Raw genomic sequence first — 19,000 nt, 5'->3', positions numbered from 1 at the left:
TAATAATATTTTATCTCAAAAATACTTCTAAAATGCAATACTAAACTGACATTATTATGAACTTTTAATTATTGCAAAGTGAATAAGTGGAGTTTGAATAATTTAACTAAATTGATAAATGATTTAATTAATATTTAAAAATAAAATAAATATATAAATGACACATAAATTTTATTTATAAAATTAAAAATATTAAAAAAACTCAAGGATATAAACAATTAAGTTTAATGTTAGAATATAAAAATAGAAATTTTATTAGATAAATAATTTTAGTTTAGTTTTTATTATGAATTGAGCTCTAAATTTAAATTCAAATTTAAAAGTCTTACCGATTAAACTGGACTCAATTTCTTCTAACTTTGTATTAAACATTGAGATGTCGAAATATTAAATTATCCGGTCGATTAAAAGAATGTTTATTTATTGCCTTTTGGTAAAATAAACAAAAGAATATCTATAATTCAATGAAAGAATAGGAAGTTGAAAAGCTGAAGAAAAATAACCCAAATCACGTGGAATTTATCAACAACAACCATGCAAGGCGGCTCTATTTGTTCCAAATCCAATCCTGCAACACCATGCCTCGCTCCGTATAGATACAGTGTCCGAATGTATTCGAACGTAAATGTATAGATATGGTTTTCCAATTACATAATTATGTTGGACGCATTGTATATAGATAGTTTTTACAACTAGAATCTTTCAAATCATGGCCGTCAAAAATCACTGCTTTCCTTCCACAAGATATTTGGTGAAACTCAATTGGACCATCTTCGTTCTTAAGCATCCTTACAACCTGCAAAATGGGCAAAGAATTCGTGGTTTCTAGCATGAATTTTCAGGGAAAATGGGATGTTTTCTTGGGAAATTTTGTTGTGTTTTTCATACCTTTGTCATGGTTGGACGGTTGGTGGGTAAGTGACTTAAGCACATTGAAGCTGTAATCAATATTCGTTGCACTTCGCTCGGATTATAATCATCTTTGAGCCGAGGATCGACCAATTCCTTTACTTGATTTGATTCCAGAAATGGTTTTGCCTGTAACAAAAATGCAGAAAATAAGTTCATATCTTTTTGCAGCATATAAAATGGATGATTTCGGTGCATATTTGTGTTACCCATATTACAAGACTTTGTTTGGACTTGTCAACTGCACGGCGACCTGTTACTATCTCCAGTAATAGAACTCCAAATGCGAAAACATCGGTCTTTTCATCAACGATCCCGTGCATAAAATACTCTGGAGCTAGATAACTGCAGGCAATTTTTTTTTACTTCATATAAAATGAATCAATGCTAATAACAAATCAACCGAATAAGGAGAAAGACTCGCTTTTCTAACCCGAATGTTCCTTCAATGGGATGAACAATATGGTGAGCCCATTTGTCTGGAAGCCATTTTGCGAGACCGAAATCTGAAATCTGCAATGTTGGAGGAAATCAGAAACATGGTATCATTCAACAAAACATATACATTTTCAGTGCATGAAATCACAGTACCTGAGCTTCGTAATCTTCAGTTAGCAATATGTTCGAAGCAGTGATGTCACGGTGTATAATCCGCCGATGGCAGTCATGATGGAGATATTTCAATCCTTCTGATATGCCAACAGCAACCTTAAACCTTGTTTTCCAATCTAAACACTGTTTTGAATCTGAAGGGAAGAACAGTTTCTAGTTACACTCGAGACCGAGTAACGCAGGAGATGAAAGTATGTTTACCGGACTAAACAAGACAAATTGAAACTATAAAGGAAATTGGGGTAGTACAAAAAAGCATGGAAGTAAGGCTGCCAAAAGGGGAAAACTCAAGGACTAAATGTAAGCCGCAATCAACACTGAATCCGATCAAGTGAGCTGCATTCGGGTGATTGATGTGAGCAATAATCCCAAGCTCCGTCAAGAAATTTCCAGCTAGATCCTCATCGTCACCATTACTCACCATCTTCTTCACCGCAACAATTTGACCATCAGATAAATGCCCTTTGTATACTAATGCATGGCCTCCCCTTCCGAGCAAATTCTCTACAAAAATATTACATGCATATTTAGAACCATACTTTATCAATATAACCAAAGATACAGTACCTTTAGAGAATGTTACCCCAAATCAAATCAAGTTTTAACTTTTCCCAAATCAAATTCTAATAGCTCATTTACATGGATGTTATCCCTAAGTTGCTTTGAATTGTCAGTAAGTTTGAGCATCTTCAAGCTGTCATTCTTTTTCTATCTAAAGATATAGCTAAACCAAATACAACCCAATTTTAACATATTTGTATCAGAGAAATAGAAAGGAAAAAGACTTTGAAATGGGATATGATGGCATACCAGGGCTGAAATTATCAGTAGCATTAGCAAGCTCTAAGTAAGAAAAGTTCTTCCATGAAGCTTTAAGCAATGGCATGCAATCAAGCTCTTCATCTCCGTAAGAGCAATGGCGTTTTGAAAGTTTTGTTAGCAAAGGAATCACAGATATACTTCTGGCTGATTTCCTCTTAATTGATCCGATTACACTCTTCCACTGAAAACTATCGGCCCATTTTTGCAAAACTGGGCCGCCACCCTTGCTGGTGGTCCTTGTGGGGGTGACGCTGTTGGCGGAGTCTGATCCCAGTTCAGGATTCTCCAACACACCTCTTGGCGGTTGATTTGATTCAATTTCTGGGCTTTTTTCTTCTGTTTCATTTCCCTTGTCTGCATGAACAAAACCAAAACCTGTAAATTTGAAGAAACCATTTATGATTTTTAACCAATCCAAGTAAAAAGAATCTCCAATAAACCTCTTGGTAGTTGGTGATTTGATTCAATTTCTGGGTTTTCTTCTTCTGTTCCTTTAACTGTCTCTGCATGAACAAAATCAGAACTTTTAAAGCAACCATTTATGATTAAAACAATCCCAAAAAAAAAAAAAACCAAATTCATTAAAGGATGAAAAATGTCCAAAAACAATAAGACAAAAAAAAAAAGCCTGAAATACCTTCTACTTCCATAGCCATATTGTCCCAGGCTTTTCAAATTCCAAACAAAAAGAAAATTGAATAAAAAAGGATTTGTTTTTTCAATTCAAAATCCTCTCCAACATTTGAAATTGAAAAGTTCTTGGAAAATCAAGAATCTCCCAAAACTAAACTTACATGTTCGTGTTTTGGGAGAAAAGGAAAGAGGGGGGGGGGGTTTCTTCTTTCCAATCCCAATCTCTGGGAAGATTAGTTTGCATTCAAAGAATTTTAGATGCAAAATAGTTTATATTTGGAAGTTGGTTATCCATTGACACATTATGGCAAAACTAAAAATCAATCCACCTTTTATCATATGATCTGGAATTTCTCCTATATTTATACACTTAATTCAACTCAATCTATATCCTTTTCATTTATTTTTCTAATTAAAGTCACTAAAAATAAATATATATTATTTAAATTATATTGTATAGTTAATTTTGTTTAAAGTATTGTTATGTAAAATGGAAGCATATGGTTTTTTCTTGTGAGGTTTTTCTCTTTATTATTTTTTTTTTCTGCTAAGATTTTCTTCGACCGTTGGTTTTGGCGCTCGACATATGTGTCAAAACTAACGCTTGTATGAATGCAAGGAAAAGTTGGGTAAAATTCTGTTATTAATCCCTGTATTATATACAAGTTGTGAATTTAATCTCTATATTTTATAACATTTAAAATTTCAATCTTGATCAAATGTTTTCCATTAAATATGTTTCGTTAAATTCTGTTATTAGTATTATATTATGCATAATTTTATAGATTTAATTCATACTTTTAATTTGATCATGCTTAGTTCATGTACTTTTTCGAATTTTTAATTTTTAGTCTTGAAAAAATAGCACCCATTAAATTTATTAACTGATTTATTTTAAATTTTTAATATTATGTGTGAATAAAAGCTAATATAACACACACACATGCTAATATTTTGATAAATATAATTTTTGAATTAAAAATATTTAACTTAATAAGCTCGTGATTTATTTAAAGGGTGTTATTTTGAAAAAATAACTTGAGTTTGAATAATCAATATAAAAAAATTAGCTTAATGAATGCAACTATTATTGTTAAACGAGGACCTAAATTTTTAAATTATAAAGAGTTTAATTAAAATTGACAAATAAACCATCAACCATCGATTTTTGTAAACTTTCGTAAGAATTTTACTTTATTGCTATATGTTGAAGAAAAGAGAACATGATTTATTTATTTATTTCAAATAATAATATATTTAATATTAGTGAAAAAAGTTGAACGTTGGAGAGTAGTTTCAATTTCTAAAATGGATATCAATTTCATGGTGAGCTGAATAATAGAATTGATGAAAGCAAGTAACCTGTAATAGGACTCGGAAAACCATAAACTAGTGTAGGAAGTATTAATGAAGTAGATAATCAATAGAGTAGTTAGTTAGCCGATATTAAACAAGCGCTCGTAGCTCAGTGGATAGAGCGTCTGTTTCCTAAGCAGAAGGCCGTAGGTTCGATCCCTACCTGGCGCGTATCTTTTTGTTTTTAACAGAACAATTCATCGCCACCACATGTCCACTTCAACGAGGGATTAGCCCTAGGGTTAGTACTATTTGTTTTTTGGGGGGAGGAGCGTTGGGGGATTTAATTGTTTGGAGCTTTTATGAAAATGACTATATTTTTTGCGAATATATTTAATTTTTAATTTTTGGTATAGTAGTTTTTATATTATATTTTAGGTTGTATTTTGATTTTTCTATTGAAATGAATCAATTGATTCTTATACCTTAAGTAAATAAGTAGAATAATTTCTGTTAAAATTGATATGTTAAATGCTTATTTTATCCTTTTATATATAAGACATAATAAAAATAAATTAACCATTAATCTTTAGACTGTTGTCAATAGAAAGTGTAAGGTGATTTTCAATGCCTTCACTACAGTTATCACCATATTTTCGGTGCTTGCATAATTTTTATTATTATTATTTTGGTGGTAGATTGCTTGGAGTTTACTTTCAAAGCAAATTGAAGAATTCATCGTGCTTTCCAAGTGATTGAATATTAGTAAAATTTTTAATTTATTTTTATTAATTAGTGTCTAAAGGCAAATTTTACAACACTCGTAAAAATCTATTATCATTATCAATTTTGATTGATCTAAACAACTGTTTAAATCCAACTAATGATGAGGTCATATAGACAACCAACAATGTGTCCGTCATCTTGATCGAACACGACGCGTGTGAAGGTTCCATAGCTTTAGAATATGGCTTTAAAGGTTGTTGAACTCCATAGGAGATTAGGAGTACAGCTTTCTCCCTCCTGCACAGCCACGCGTGGGTTTTTCCTCCTCTAACGACAAGAAATATGCAATCGATCCCTTGGTCATATACTTTTCTTTCTATCTTTTGCTCAGAACCAGAGTTATGATGGGTCTCCCTTTATATTTGGACTTAATCATTTGTAACCTTGTGGTTTGATTAAATGAATTTGATCTATTTTAATTTATTTATACGATCACCTTCAAAAAATAACATTAAAAAATTTAGTGCTCAAATCTTAATTTATATTTTTCCTTAAAATTGTAATTTTATGTCTATAGCTTTAATTAGAATCAGTTATTGTAAATATTAAATTAAATAATCAATAACTAACTAAATAGAAAAAAATCTAGGGGACAATACACAAATAAATAACGTACAGGAAAACTCCAACCTGAGCACCAAAGTTCACAAAGCCTTAACATTTGCTAACACCATGAAAATGTCTCAATGACACTGTGCACTTTACTAAACTGCTTGTGTAATTAATCTTGAAATGAGGTAAAAATATCATGGAAGTTCATGTATTAAGTGTTAGATTGTTTTTTATTTTATCTATTAAAAAAGTGACAAATTAGTTATTGTACATTAGATCAAAGAGTAAATTAGCCATTTCTGTTAATAATTTTATTCATTTCTACGGTTAAAAACTAGCATCACTAACAGAATAACCAAACAGTGACATATAGCATGTCATAAGTATTTCATGTTGACAAATAGAGACCAACTTTTAACAATAAAAATAGATGAAATTTTTAATAAAATGATCAATTTATTCTTTTAATATAACACATAAAGATTAATTTATCTATTTTAGTTTTAATTTCAAAAATGAAAAACCGAACGAAATGGTGGAATTTAATTTTTATCCAAAATTTGAAATCAACCGAATCGAATACCGATGCGCACACTTCATTTCTCCTTCAATAATTTTGTACATTATTTTGTCGAACAGACAATAGTTTATGGATAAGAAATGAATGTGGATATGCGCTTTAAGCCTAACCCCAATTTTATAAGATATTATTATTTGTGTAGAATAAAAATAAAAATATCTAAAATCGTTAATCTTAATTCGGTTCGGTTCAACACTTTTTATCAAATTTAGACTTTATCAAAAAAAAAAAAAAAAACACCTTGTTTTGGGTCCAAAATAATCAAATATTGCAATTTTTGCTCTCTTTTTTTCACAACCATCATAATACATTTTCTAGATTCATTAATACATTTATAAAGTGAACTAAATAATTAAATTAATATCATAATCATCAATAAGACTATTTAAAAATTATTTAAGTTAATCTATTAAGGTGATAAACCATTCAAAGTTGTTAAAAGGAAAGCTAATACATAAATCATCGGTATACCTAAATTTTTTCTATTCATTTTTATATCAGTTATAACTAGGTGATTACAATATGCCGATAAGTGATTAAATTTGTAACTATCAAATATATATAATTGTGAAAAGTTGTTTCTCTTATAAATAAAATATTATAAAGTTTAACAAACTATTTTTCTAAAATTAAAATTATGTTTATAATTATAATTATAATATTTAATAAATGATTCGCAATCTAATATAAAACTACACTTTTATAATTTTTTATGAAATATTATAATAATAATAATAATAATAATAATAGGGTTGAATGATTTAGTCCATATAGATATTAAAATGGTCAATTTATTATTCTATTAGGACTATTTCTTTAAGTATAATTTTATTTCATTCAGTTCGATTTAGATAAAAATGAGTTTCATGTGGAAAAATAAAACTCGAATCGAATTGTGCGGTTTGGGTGATAGCACCAACCCGAAATTGAATTGAATATACAAAATCGAACTGAACCAAACTGAATACATCAATTTGAATTGATTTTTCGATTTTTTACTTAGCCCTAGTCTTAATAATTAGATTTAAGTGTAATTATTTGTAATTATATATTTGTAATTTGAGTAACTATTATATAATTACCAAATTTCATTAAATTTTGTATAACTAGATCATTTCAATTACAATCTCAATTCTTGTAAATGGTTAAATTTTTTTAAAAATCATGATAATTAATCATAATATTTTTTTATTTTTAAAAATATAATATGCTCTACGAAACAAGCACTACACAATCTAAAAATCGAAATCATGTGAACTTGAAATCTGTAAAAGGCAGCAGATCTCTACGACTTTGAAAGATAGAAAAGCGTTGCCAAAATCTTCATTTTTTCTCGGTGGAGAAAATATTTGAGAGGTATGATGAAAGTTCACGTGCAAATCCTTTCATTTTATGGGTAAAATATAAGTTTACTCTTAAATTATATTTTGATTATTAAATTTCAAAAGATTACAATATAATTATTGATATTATCAATTTACTATATTTTGATCATTAAATCGCTACTCATGCCTAGCTAAAAAATTATAGTTAAATACTTAAATGCATAATTGGAAGTTACATAATTAAAAAAAAAATTCCTTCATACTTCACCATCTTCACTATTTAACCTATTACATTACACATCAAGTTTTTGGGTACTAGGGTCGTGTCACCGTCCTAGCTTTAATCCCCACAATCGCTGACAAGAGGAACATTATATTGAAAAACCAAGGTGATCTAATGACAGTGATGGGGAAGATTGGATTCACACAAATTCAATTATGAGTTTTCATTCAAATGATTTTGAGCATGTGGGTGCCATCGTTGGTGAGAAGAGGTCGACTGAAAAGGCAGTGGTGCAAAGTGTGAGTTTAGGATTGGGAGTAAATTATGGTGACGTTGTTATCAGAATTCAATGACAAATCAAATGAAATCTCATGATTTTTAAATTTTGGTGAGTAAAAAACATAATGCAAATTTATATAGACATCCTTCCGCAACTTGGAAAATGATGAGTTGATGGTGGGATGAGTCAGAAAAGTGACATTTCCATTTGTTGGGATGCTTTATTAATTAATAGAAAAACTGTTCGTTTTCGTAACTTTCTTTTCTCAATCATTTGTTGATGATTGACACCTGGCTAACCTCGGTTTTTCAAACATATTTTAAAATCTTTGGATTTTGGGATCTCCTTTATCTATGACTGCCTAACCCTAACCCCAAAACTAACCCTAGTTTCAGTTTATGCTTTTCTGGCAAAGGTTTATGGAATCTTATTGGTCCAACAAATCCCATTCACATGCTCATTAACCAATCGCAGGTATGATTATCTGTTTGGGACCCCCACCCAAACTTCTCATTTTCATTTTCATTTTCATAAATCTGTATTAAATTCACACAGGCTTTTACATATATCACGCGCGTGGAGATTGTTTCCCATTGGCTAATGTGGATGAAAAAGCGTGTGGAGACAGCACTAGATTGGTGGATGATAATTTTAAGGTGTTTCACATGTATGTCACTGCTCAACTTGTATTTTCCAACAAAAATGTTGGAATAAAATGATTTAACTCAAAGTAACCTTGTTTTGGTTCCACGAAATCGGTCCATTTTCACTTTAAATCTCCTAATATTTTTAGGCATGTTCAAAGTAACCTTCTTTTGCTTCCATCATCTATGATTTACTCAATCTTAGTTGTTCTATCAAATGAGAAATAAAATTACAGATTTTTTTTTTTTTTTTTATATATCTACACACAACATCAAATTTTGAACATTGGTCTTAGGACTTAGGAGTGCGAACATTGGCTTTGCCATCTAAATTTTAAACTTATTATTTCAACTCAATTTTTTTTTTATATAATAAAAGAGAGAGAGCTAAGTGTTAGAGACTATAGAAACTAAGAGAGGCAAAGACGACTCAATCTATTACCTGACAATATATTTCTAACTTCAACTGGTGGCTGCTCAAATTCTTGCTATCAAATTTTCATTAGTTAACATACGTTTCATGAAATCTGTTGCATAATTGGCTCCATGATATATATTGCAGACTCTAACATCCTATTCTATATTCTATATAAAGGCAAGCGTTTGATCAAATCAAGTGAAAAGTTTTCGTATTAATTGAGTTGACGAGTCCTAGCTATTTTACCATCCTAATTATATTTGAATTTTTTTAAATCGAGTCAAGTGAAATTGATCGAGTTAAATTAAAAAATTAAACATGTCAAATTAAAATTTTATTACAGTATAGCTAATTCTATATTAAAGCGCATAAATTTGAAACCATATATATTTGAAAAAAATTAAAAAAAAAATTGATACTTTAATATGATAAACTTGAACCATTAATTAACTTATTTAGGTCCATATAAATATTTTGAATTTTTGAAAATTATTTTGAAATTTTTGTTGAAAGAGTGACTAATTTGTCCATTTTCAAAATTGACAAGGACCAAAAGGATATTTACACCAATTTGTTATTCAAATTATTCAAGTTATTCGATTTGTAAAATTTAACTCAACTCAAACTCGAAACTTGAATCACTTATTCAAGTTGACTCAAATAAATCGATTTGATTAACTTAAATTTTATTTTTTAATTTTTTCAAATCAAATTAAATTTTACTTACCCCAAATTATAAATTATTATAAATTTCTTTAAACAGTTAAGTTATATATATATATATATATACACTTTATTAATATATACATTTCTTTAAAGCAAAAGTTAGCACTTTTTGAAGGTTTATCTCTCAAGATTTTCGCATTAACTTTATTGCAATGTACAAAAATAATAATAATTCATTATTTTGAAATATATATTAAGCATTTTGGGAGCAGCTATATTATGTGAACTGAGCTCAGGAGAATAGTTTGCATGTGAGCCGAACAATTCCATCCTTCTAAAACAAAGAAAACAAAATAATTAATTTTTTTAAAATCCTTAAACTTTGTCATGTTTAATTTTAGGAGCCTTTTTATTATTGTTAATAACTAAAATGTGTTGACCTGTGAATTGTGATGCTGTGCAACAATGTATTAAATATAAAGTATTTTTATTTGTATCTGAAATTTTAAAGAAATCCTTTTATAAAGAATTGTTCATAATTTAAGCTATTTACTTATTTGTTTTACTATCAATTAAAATCAAATTAATTTAAATTTATAGAATTTATTAAACAATTCTAATTTTCATATAAAAATATTCTTGGACAATGACAACTCTAAAATCCCCCTTCCCCAAAGAAAAAAAAAAACGCGCTTTTGTATACTTAAAAATAGTGTGTTGGCATAATAATTAGGGTGTTTATCGTTTCAGGTGTGGTTTGAGTTCGAGTCGTGTTGCTATTAGGGTTTTACACTCCTCTTATAATTCAAAAAAAAAAAAAGTTTGATGAACCAATAACATATAAGGGCTTCTACATTTGGATTGAAGAAATTTGTTTCTTACATTATCCATATTTGGAAGCTCTCCAAATCCAAAGCTATGTCTGGAAATTAACACCAATTTTATACTTAATGTTCAAACAACACCACCCACTTCACGGATCCTATCTTATTCAAAATCCCTATTCTTTTTAAATATATATATATATATATATATATTTGTACCCTAAACACGAAAGTATAATCTCAGTTAAAATATATTTTGCATTTATTCTCAAATCCAAATTGACTTAAACAACTGCCACTCCTTTTAGCTTTTGAATTAAAATTTTCCATATTAAAAGGTATATATTTGATGAATCCTGTAAATTTATTTAATGTCATGTGTTTTTCATTTGCATTTTATTTATTTATTTACACTTTACAAATGAGTTAAATTCTTTATTAAAAATAATCATTTAGTTTTTGTGATACAAGAAAAGACATAATTTTTTTATATTCATCAATTGGATTTCAATTCAATTGTGAAATTATTTAATATTTACTTTTACAAAGTAATAAATATTCTTTTAAGATTATTTTTGTTTTTATATAATTTTTAAAAAATTACATTCAAATTTAAATCTAAAATATTATTATTTTTATTATTATCAATATTAAAGCAGTAATTAACATGCGACTGTTTTCCACAAAAGATAATTAAAAAAAGAAGGAATAGACTACTATTTATTCATATTCATTCCCACCCGTCAGTAACTTATTCGAGCAATGGCGCCATAAAATTACAGGAAATCTCTATACCTTGTAAAGTATTTGCCCTAAAGTATTTGCAATGTTAGCAAAGTTCCAAGTACTCCAAACCAGCTCAATTAACCCACAAAAGCAAACCCACTTTTCACTTGATAAGCCCTTCTCCCTCTCTCTCTCCCTCTCTCATTCATCATTAATTTCCAAACGCTGTCCATTGGCTTGGCTTAACCCTGTAAGCTAATAGTTCCAACTTGAGAATCAATCTTTGCCTTGTTTGTTTTTTTTATTGACTAAGATTTGTGTTTAGGGTCTCTTTCTATTTAATCTTTCTCTGTCATGATCTGACTGTAGAAACCCTAGAAGAAACAAAGGATGGGGAGAGGGAAGATTGCGATTCGAAGGATCGATAATTCAGCAAGTAGGCAAGTAACCTTTTCAAAGAGAAGAAAGGGTTTGATTAAGAAGGCCAAAGAGCTGGCTATCCTATGTGATGCTGAAGTTGGCCTTGTCATCTTCTCCAGCAGTGGGAAGCTCTATGAATTTGCAAGCACCAGGTTTCAACTTTTAACTCAACTCATATCCTTCCTTTATATATATATGTGTGTGTGTGTGTATGTGTGTGTATGTATATATAATATGTTCTCCTTGACTTTTTAGTTTTTACAAATAGAGATAACCATTAAACCAAACCTGAGTTATACATGCTACCATTAGTCCAATGTCCTTTTTCTTTATTACTCTTTTTTTTTTTTTTAGTTTATTTCTATCTTTGGCCTAATTTCCTGCTTGTTTAACCTATGAAAAACCAAAAAAAATGTTCTTCATTTCAAGCTTAGGGATATATTCATCTCAATGTAGTAAAAGATAAACACAATAATCCCTTCATGTCTAGGGATGAACACCAAGAGGTTGAGATTGAAATGGTGTACTTGTGATGATAAAAGAAAAGAAAGGGGTTAATTACAAGATGGTTCAGTTGGTGAGAGATATGAAGGATATCACGGAGTATCAGATGGATGATTTGATTTAGATTAGGTTCTGCAATAATAATGGAGAAGAAACAAATAAAATACAACTTCAAAGGGTAGCCAAAGTGCCTTTTTATGATCATTAATCAAGGGGGAAAAAAAAAGATGAGTAAGTGCTTTTCTATAAGACTGCACTATTGGGAAGGATTATTGCTGGCGTGCTTCAAAGGCGGAGGGTCAGTCAATGAGCATAAAAAAGTCAAAATGGATCATTATTGTCAAATAAACTATATATATATATATATAGCTCTCACATGAGATAGAAGAATCTGAACTAGATAAACATCAGTCTAAATTACTTGGATTCTTTTTCCAAGTATTCATATTTGATATAAACTTATGTTGGCTTATGGATATATGAAAAAATTATAAAATCTAGCACTCACCTTCAAAGATGAATAAGTGTTGCATTCCTCCTTCCTTCTTATTGGAAAAACAAGCTAATTGTATCTTCTTTCTTCAAGCACTAACTGAAACATTTTCCTTTTCCTTTAACAAGAGGAATCAATTTAGCCATCTTTAATATAAATATGTATGTTTTTATTATTATAATATATCCATATATATTTTCAGCAACTTTGTTTTTCTCTTCCAATAGAAATTCCCGTTCTCCAGTTCTTTTTATGGCCTTTGTTCCTAATCATTCTTATATTCGAACTTGTTAAAACCATATACTTTTTTGACTATAAATCTTTGCTTTTTCTTCGTACGAAATAGTAACAGTAAAATTCTTTCCATGATTATTTATGTCTAAATCAATTCCCAGGCATTGAAGTCAAAATTATACAGCTAGCTTTAGCTGAAATATATAGATGGTATATACGAGTATAGTTCCCTCACTCAAGAATTTGGTGTTCATAGAAGCTAGACATTTTGAACCTAAAAAGATTTTGTTAATGACATTTTCCGTTCATTGCATAAAGTACTTGGTTTCCCCCTCAGCCAAATTTACAGAAAAAGAAAAAATCTCATGGAGGCAACTAAACAAAACAATTGCCCTTTAAAACACAGTTGTAGCCAACTTTAAAACAATTTCTTAAAAAATACAAATAATTATATAGTTTGATTCAACTTTCTAGGATTAGTGTTCCCCTTTTTAATATTCAAATCATAAAAAAAGAAAACCCAAGTACTTATATCATTTCACAATATTATATATCTATATATAATGATGTATTTCACTTTAGCATTTGTTGACGTAGATTTCCATATGAAGTAATCTATTAGATATCAGCCAGTTAACCTCAAATGTTCTGAAAAGGGAAGGTTCATATTGAAAAGAATCAAGCATTTGCAACCAATAAATCATGCACATAAACATTGTTTTATATTTCCCAAATTTTTTTTTTTTGAGTATCTCTTCTCATGACGTTAGAAGAATCTTATGACACTAGGTAGGTCAAGAATTCATGTGCAATAACCTGTGAATTTTTTGCATTTCCCATATGCACGTGGTTTAAAACAAATGAAGTTATTTATGCCAACACTTTAATACATTTACGAGTGGTTCTTAAAAATATAAATGATAATAATAAATATATTAAAAATGAATTCATGAAATCTAAAACTGACTGTTTCAATTTGTTTATAAATTTATTTTTATTTCGTATTGCCACCATGAGTTCTCTAAATCATTTCAAAATATGCTATAAGACACTTACAACAAATGATATCTATGTGAATAAATGTTAAAACGACAACTAAAAAATAGTTTTTACACTAAGACTGAGTATACCTTTGTATATATATATATATCAGCATGAAATCAGTTATTGAAAGATACAACACCTTGAAAGAGGAACACCAACAGTTGTCGAATCCATCATCAGAAGTCAAGGTAACCTTCTCTACCACTTTTTTCCCATACACACACATAATATAACACAACATCTCTATATGCTTGAAGATTCTGAAAGAAAATATACATGGAATCTTGTTCTAATGGCAGTCGAACCTTGGCAATGCCAAATACTGCAGCAATTGTTCTAATGACTTGGAGGATTATACTTTTCTCTCGTGCCCAAATATATCATAAATAATTCATAGGAGGATCTGTTTGACAAATATTGATTGAATAACAAAAATTTGGATTAAATGATGTGAAGAGTCTATAAGAGCTAAATAAACGTTATGTTATGGTGAAAGCAATTTGCTTAATTCCCTGTAAGAATTAAGAAAAAAAGATGCTTTTATGTCCTAAATGATACTTAAGATTTTTCTGTTTTACTTGACAGTTTTGGCAAAGAGAGGCTGCAATCTTGAAACAACAACTGCAGAATTTGCAGGACAACCATCGGTATGTCCTTCTCTCTGACCTTAAAATTCCCTAATATTTACAAAAAAAAAAAGAGCTGCATCAGTAGGCAACCGGAATTGTAGACCAGTCTTATACATGCACAAATACAGACGCATGTATAGGAATACATGTATGTAGGATGTGAAATCATATATGAGAAGACATGGTGATTGACCAACACCTAAAATCTGATACGTCAGGCAACTCATGGGTGAACAGCTTTATGGTTTGAGAGTTGAAGACCTGCAGAATCTAGAGAACCAACTGGAGATGAGCTTGAAAGGTGTTCGCATGAAAAAGGTCTTAACACCACTATTTATGCAATTTTTAGGCATAATAATAATAATTGTATGGTAGTAAACTTGACATGCTTAATTTTTAACTTTTTTGCAGGAACGGATATTAACCAATGAAATAGAAGAATTAAACCGAAGGGTCATTCAAAAAGAACACACTAGCTGAGTTTTATTTACATTTGTTGTTCCAAATAGAAACACTTAATATAATGCTTTTTCACCTTTTTCCAGGGGAGCCTTATTCACCAGGAGAATGTGGAACTCTTCAAGAAGGTAAATCTTATCCGCAAAGAAAACATTGAATTACACAAGAAGGTATTTCATTTTATTGATGGATACAAACAACTCCATAATATGAAATTAGCATAACTCCAGTTGAGTTAATCGAATCAGGTTTATGGAACAAGGGATGAAAATGGAAATGCTATGAGTTCATATGTATTTGACGGTGGAGAGGGTTCAAATGTCCCTATTCATCTTCAACTAAGCCAACCTGAGAGAGATAAGGATTGAAGGTAAAAAAGGGTTTCTATATCAATGTGATACCTTTGCTATATTGCTTTTAATATCCAAGTATATTCCATTCCATGTAACTGCAGGATAACAAGAAAGAATGCAGTGATGAGTTAAAGAGATATGTTACTCCAGTTCATCCCCAGCAAAACCCATGTCTGTGAAGATCTACATAAAAGATCGTCAGTAGAATGACGAATCTGAAATTGATTGTGGCATTATTTATAATAGAACCACTATAAGTTATTGGAGAACCAGGAAGCAAAATATTAATTACAATATGCTGTTTACACGAAAGTATCATTGTCAATGAGATGCAGGCTCTTTTTTCTTCTTCATTCACAAGTAGTCAAGTAACATGAATGGCACTTGGTCTTGAGATGTTGCCACTACATTGTACTTTCTATCTCTCTTCTACAAATTGCAAAACATTGAAACGCAATATCATTTAGGACAAGATGAACTTTGAAGCTTTAAATATGGAGCAACAAGACTCATCATCAAATTTCTAATTTGCTAGAAATTTATACATGAAACACGATATCATGTTAAGCATTAGCGGAGGGGTCTAACTATCTTGAAATTAGGTATTAGGGACAAAAAATAAATTTTAAGTACCAAATCGATTATAGTAAATTAGGAGAAAAGATTTAAGTTTTTTTTCAAAATAATACAGAATAAATTTTATTTACTAAAATAATATGAACTGTGAATGGGAACCCCAAATTGGCATGGTAGTTGACGATTTGAAGTGACTACAAGGTAAATGAAATTTTTATTATTATTTCATTTTAAGTTAATTTTAAATATTATAAAATATTAATAAATTAATATAAATATTGTTATAACTTAATTATTTTTTTGCAAATGAAAACTTTTCAACTATGTAAATCATATAACTCATTAAAAGTTTTAAGTTGTAAAATATTTAACCTTATCACAAAATGCCTTATATATATAAAATTATTAAAAATCAAATTTCGCAAAGTGAGTTCCTATTCCTAATATATAATATCTATTTTAGACGAAAAAATTAAATGAGCTTGAACTCCTAAATAATACAAATAATAATTTAAAGTTTAAATTTCATATGGCATGGCTGCACTTCAATTTCCTAACTTCTAATCTCTATTTACAATGCCTATACCAACCGTTTAAGGGCTTATTACTTACTTTTTTTTTAGTCTTTGCAATTTTTTAAAAATATTTGCATGTCATTTTAATCCATTTTAGCTGCTTGATATGTTGTTTCATTATTTGGATTTGTATTTGTTGTGTGTAATTTATAAGTTTAAATATGCCAAAAGTCTTTATACATTTTTAAATTTAAAATTTAGCTATTATACTTTTAATTTTAAGACATTGAGTCTTTATATTTTTTTATTTAAAATTTTGATCCTTTCATATTTTTTCTTGTTAAAATTAATGATGTCAAAAATAAAATAACTTTCTTAACTCTCAATATTTACAATTTTGTTAATTTAATCTTCACCCTTTAAAAGTACATAAAATATTTTAATAAATTTTAAAAATATATTTTTCATATTTTAAATAAAAATATAAAACATAAAAATTATATTTTAAATAAAAATCTTATTTTTTAAAAATAAAATTATAAAAAGTTAAACACTTTAAAATCCAAAAATAAAAACTATTTTTAAAATATAAAAATTTCCAAATATTTTAACACAATCATTGCCTCATAGTCACCCCGTATTGTTAACCGCTATGTCAATTTAGAGTTCCTATGTACAGTGTAATTTAAATATTTTTATTTTATTCTAGTAAATATTTTTTTCATATTATTCTAAAAAATTTAAAAATTAACACCAAATTAAATATTAAAACTAAACTCAAATATCAAAGAATATATTGATCCACTTTCTTTCTCTATGTGAGTCATAAATATTTTTCGTGAATCATAAATGATTTTAAGGTTTCAATTTCATGCTTTCAACGATGACGGTGAACTTGTAGGGTGTGGGTTCCTTTTACTAAGGACGAAGCTAGAGGGACAAGCAGAGGTCCTAGCTCCAAAAAAAAAAAAAATTGTTCCTTTAATTCTTTTGAGTATTTTGTAAAGGTTCAAACTAATTTAATAATAAAATTATATTTTAATCTCTCCTAAAATTTAAAATTAAATTATAATATAATTTCTTAAAATATAAAATTTTACATTAATACAGTAACAAAATTAGGTTTTATAACTCCCAAAATTTATAATTCAAATTCTACTTTAAAAAAATATATAAATAATTTCGCCCTGGCTTCCCTTCAATTATTCCGTCACCATTATTAACTGATAAAGCTGTTTTTGGGGGAAAAAACAGAGGATACAAAATTGGTGCTGTTATAACACTGATCAATCATTTTTGTTAAGGAGTTATCCATCCCAGTTCATTAGTCTTTGTCATGGAGTTCAAAAGAGTTGTTTTTCCAGATCCACTTCATATTACTTATATTTTTCACAGTGAAAAAAGAAACTTAAACAACATATCTTGATATATTTTTATATAATATTACAATTACATCAAAATTGATAGCAAAACCAGAAAAAAGAAACATTAATAAGCACAAATTTATCTGGATCTAACGTCTTGAAATATTGATTGTTCATGATGAAAACCTTCGTCGAAATTCTGGGAATAGCTAACAGCATCATAGTGAAAAGACAATGGCTTTGAGGATCCATAAATGCTACTCTTCCCATCTTTTACCAATCTCCTCAGCAGATTTCTCCATCTCTGCCTTCTCTTCTCACTGCCACTGCTGCTGCACTCATGGATGCGTGAGTACTCCATTTCTTCCTTCACCGGTAAGCATGAGGGAGACATCGTATAACAGCCGGAAAAATAAGATGATTGCCGCCGGCGACTCAGATCTCTCCCCATTTCCGACATTGCTTTCTTCTTCGATTTAGGTTTGAATTTGGCGATGCTAAGCTTCTCATGTATTTCTCAACATATATATAATATAACATATGATTGAGTATTGAGCAGAGGGTAGATCAGTGTGTATTTTATATTACTATAATTTTAAAATATTAAAATTTATGTTATGTAATATTTTTATAATTAAATTTAAATAAAAATATATTTTATTCAATTGTAATCAAATGTAAGAATTGAATAATTCAAGTGTGTAAATCAGATAAAAAATCCTTTGTTTTTTTCAGAAAATTCAGGGCGCCATTTAATAATTTAAGCCTGCAAAAGCTTGTAAGCCTGAATAAATGGAATTTAAAAAAAAAAAAAAAGAATAGTAAGGACAATAATCATGTGATCCCTAACGATTAAGGGATTTAAATTTAATTAATTAAAATAATTAGGACTATTTTTTCACAGATTTCTGATGAACAACCCATTACTTCCCTCACTCGTCTCTGATGTGCTTTGGATTCTAATTTCTAACACGATATATTTGTTTATTTTAACTTAAATATTAAAGCCCCAGTGATTCTATAATATATATATATATATATATATATATATATATTGTGAATATAAATACATATTTATTAGTGATTTTAATAATTTTATATACTTAATTCAAA

General features: G+C 28.9%; 2 protein-coding genes and 1 non-coding gene across 4 annotated transcripts; 2 read left to right on the top strand and 1 right to left on the bottom strand.

Annotated features, from left to right (window-relative positions):
• Window positions 1-400: 400 nt before the first annotated feature.
• LOC108478835 (receptor-like cytosolic serine/threonine-protein kinase RBK1) lies at window positions 401-3,328 on the bottom strand. The gene is made up of 9 exons (XM_017781293.2): window positions 2,981-3,328; window positions 2,784-2,846; window positions 2,332-2,697; window positions 1,771-2,025; window positions 1,501-1,655; window positions 1,343-1,422; window positions 1,119-1,254; window positions 889-1,038; window positions 401-796 (listed from the first exon to the last, which is right to left on the bottom strand). The coding sequence occupies exons 1-9, from the start codon at window positions 2,997-2,999 to the stop codon at window positions 656-658; spliced, it is 1,365 nt and encodes a 454-aa protein (XP_017636782.1). The 5' UTR covers window positions 3,000-3,328; the 3' UTR covers window positions 401-655.
• A 1,102-nt stretch (window positions 3,329-4,430) lies between these two features.
• TRNAR-CCU (transfer RNA arginine (anticodon CCU)) lies at window positions 4,431-4,503 on the top strand. The gene has a single exon. It is a non-coding gene; the product is annotated as a tRNA-Arg (tRNA).
• Window positions 4,504-11,324: 6,821 nt separating this feature from the next.
• Window positions 11,325-15,785, top strand: LOC108478842 (MADS-box transcription factor 23-like). 2 transcript variants are annotated; one of them, XM_053022034.1, is made up of 9 exons: window positions 11,325-11,546; window positions 11,666-11,868; window positions 14,101-14,179; window positions 14,577-14,638; window positions 14,839-14,938; window positions 15,032-15,073; window positions 15,166-15,207; window positions 15,328-15,449; window positions 15,534-15,785. In XM_053022034.1, the coding sequence occupies exons 2-8, from the start codon at window positions 11,687-11,689 to the stop codon at window positions 15,445-15,447; spliced, it is 627 nt and encodes a 208-aa protein (XP_052877994.1). In that variant the 5' UTR covers window positions 11,325-11,546; window positions 11,666-11,686; the 3' UTR covers window positions 15,448-15,449; window positions 15,534-15,785. The 2 variants fall into 2 exon arrangements, with proteins under 2 accessions (XP_052877994.1, XP_017636789.1); XM_017781300.2 differs by having other exon boundaries at window positions 15,166-15,249.
• Window positions 15,786-19,000: the final 3,215 nt, after the last annotated feature.

This window comes from Gossypium arboreum, chromosome 11, assembly GCF_025698485.1.
Source record: "Gossypium arboreum isolate Shixiya-1 chromosome 11, ASM2569848v2, whole genome shotgun sequence".
NCBI classification, from domain to species: domain Eukaryota; kingdom Viridiplantae; phylum Streptophyta; class Magnoliopsida; order Malvales; family Malvaceae; genus Gossypium; species Gossypium arboreum.
Note: the sequence above shows the minus strand (reverse complement) of the source record. Positions and strands in the feature narration are given on the sequence as shown.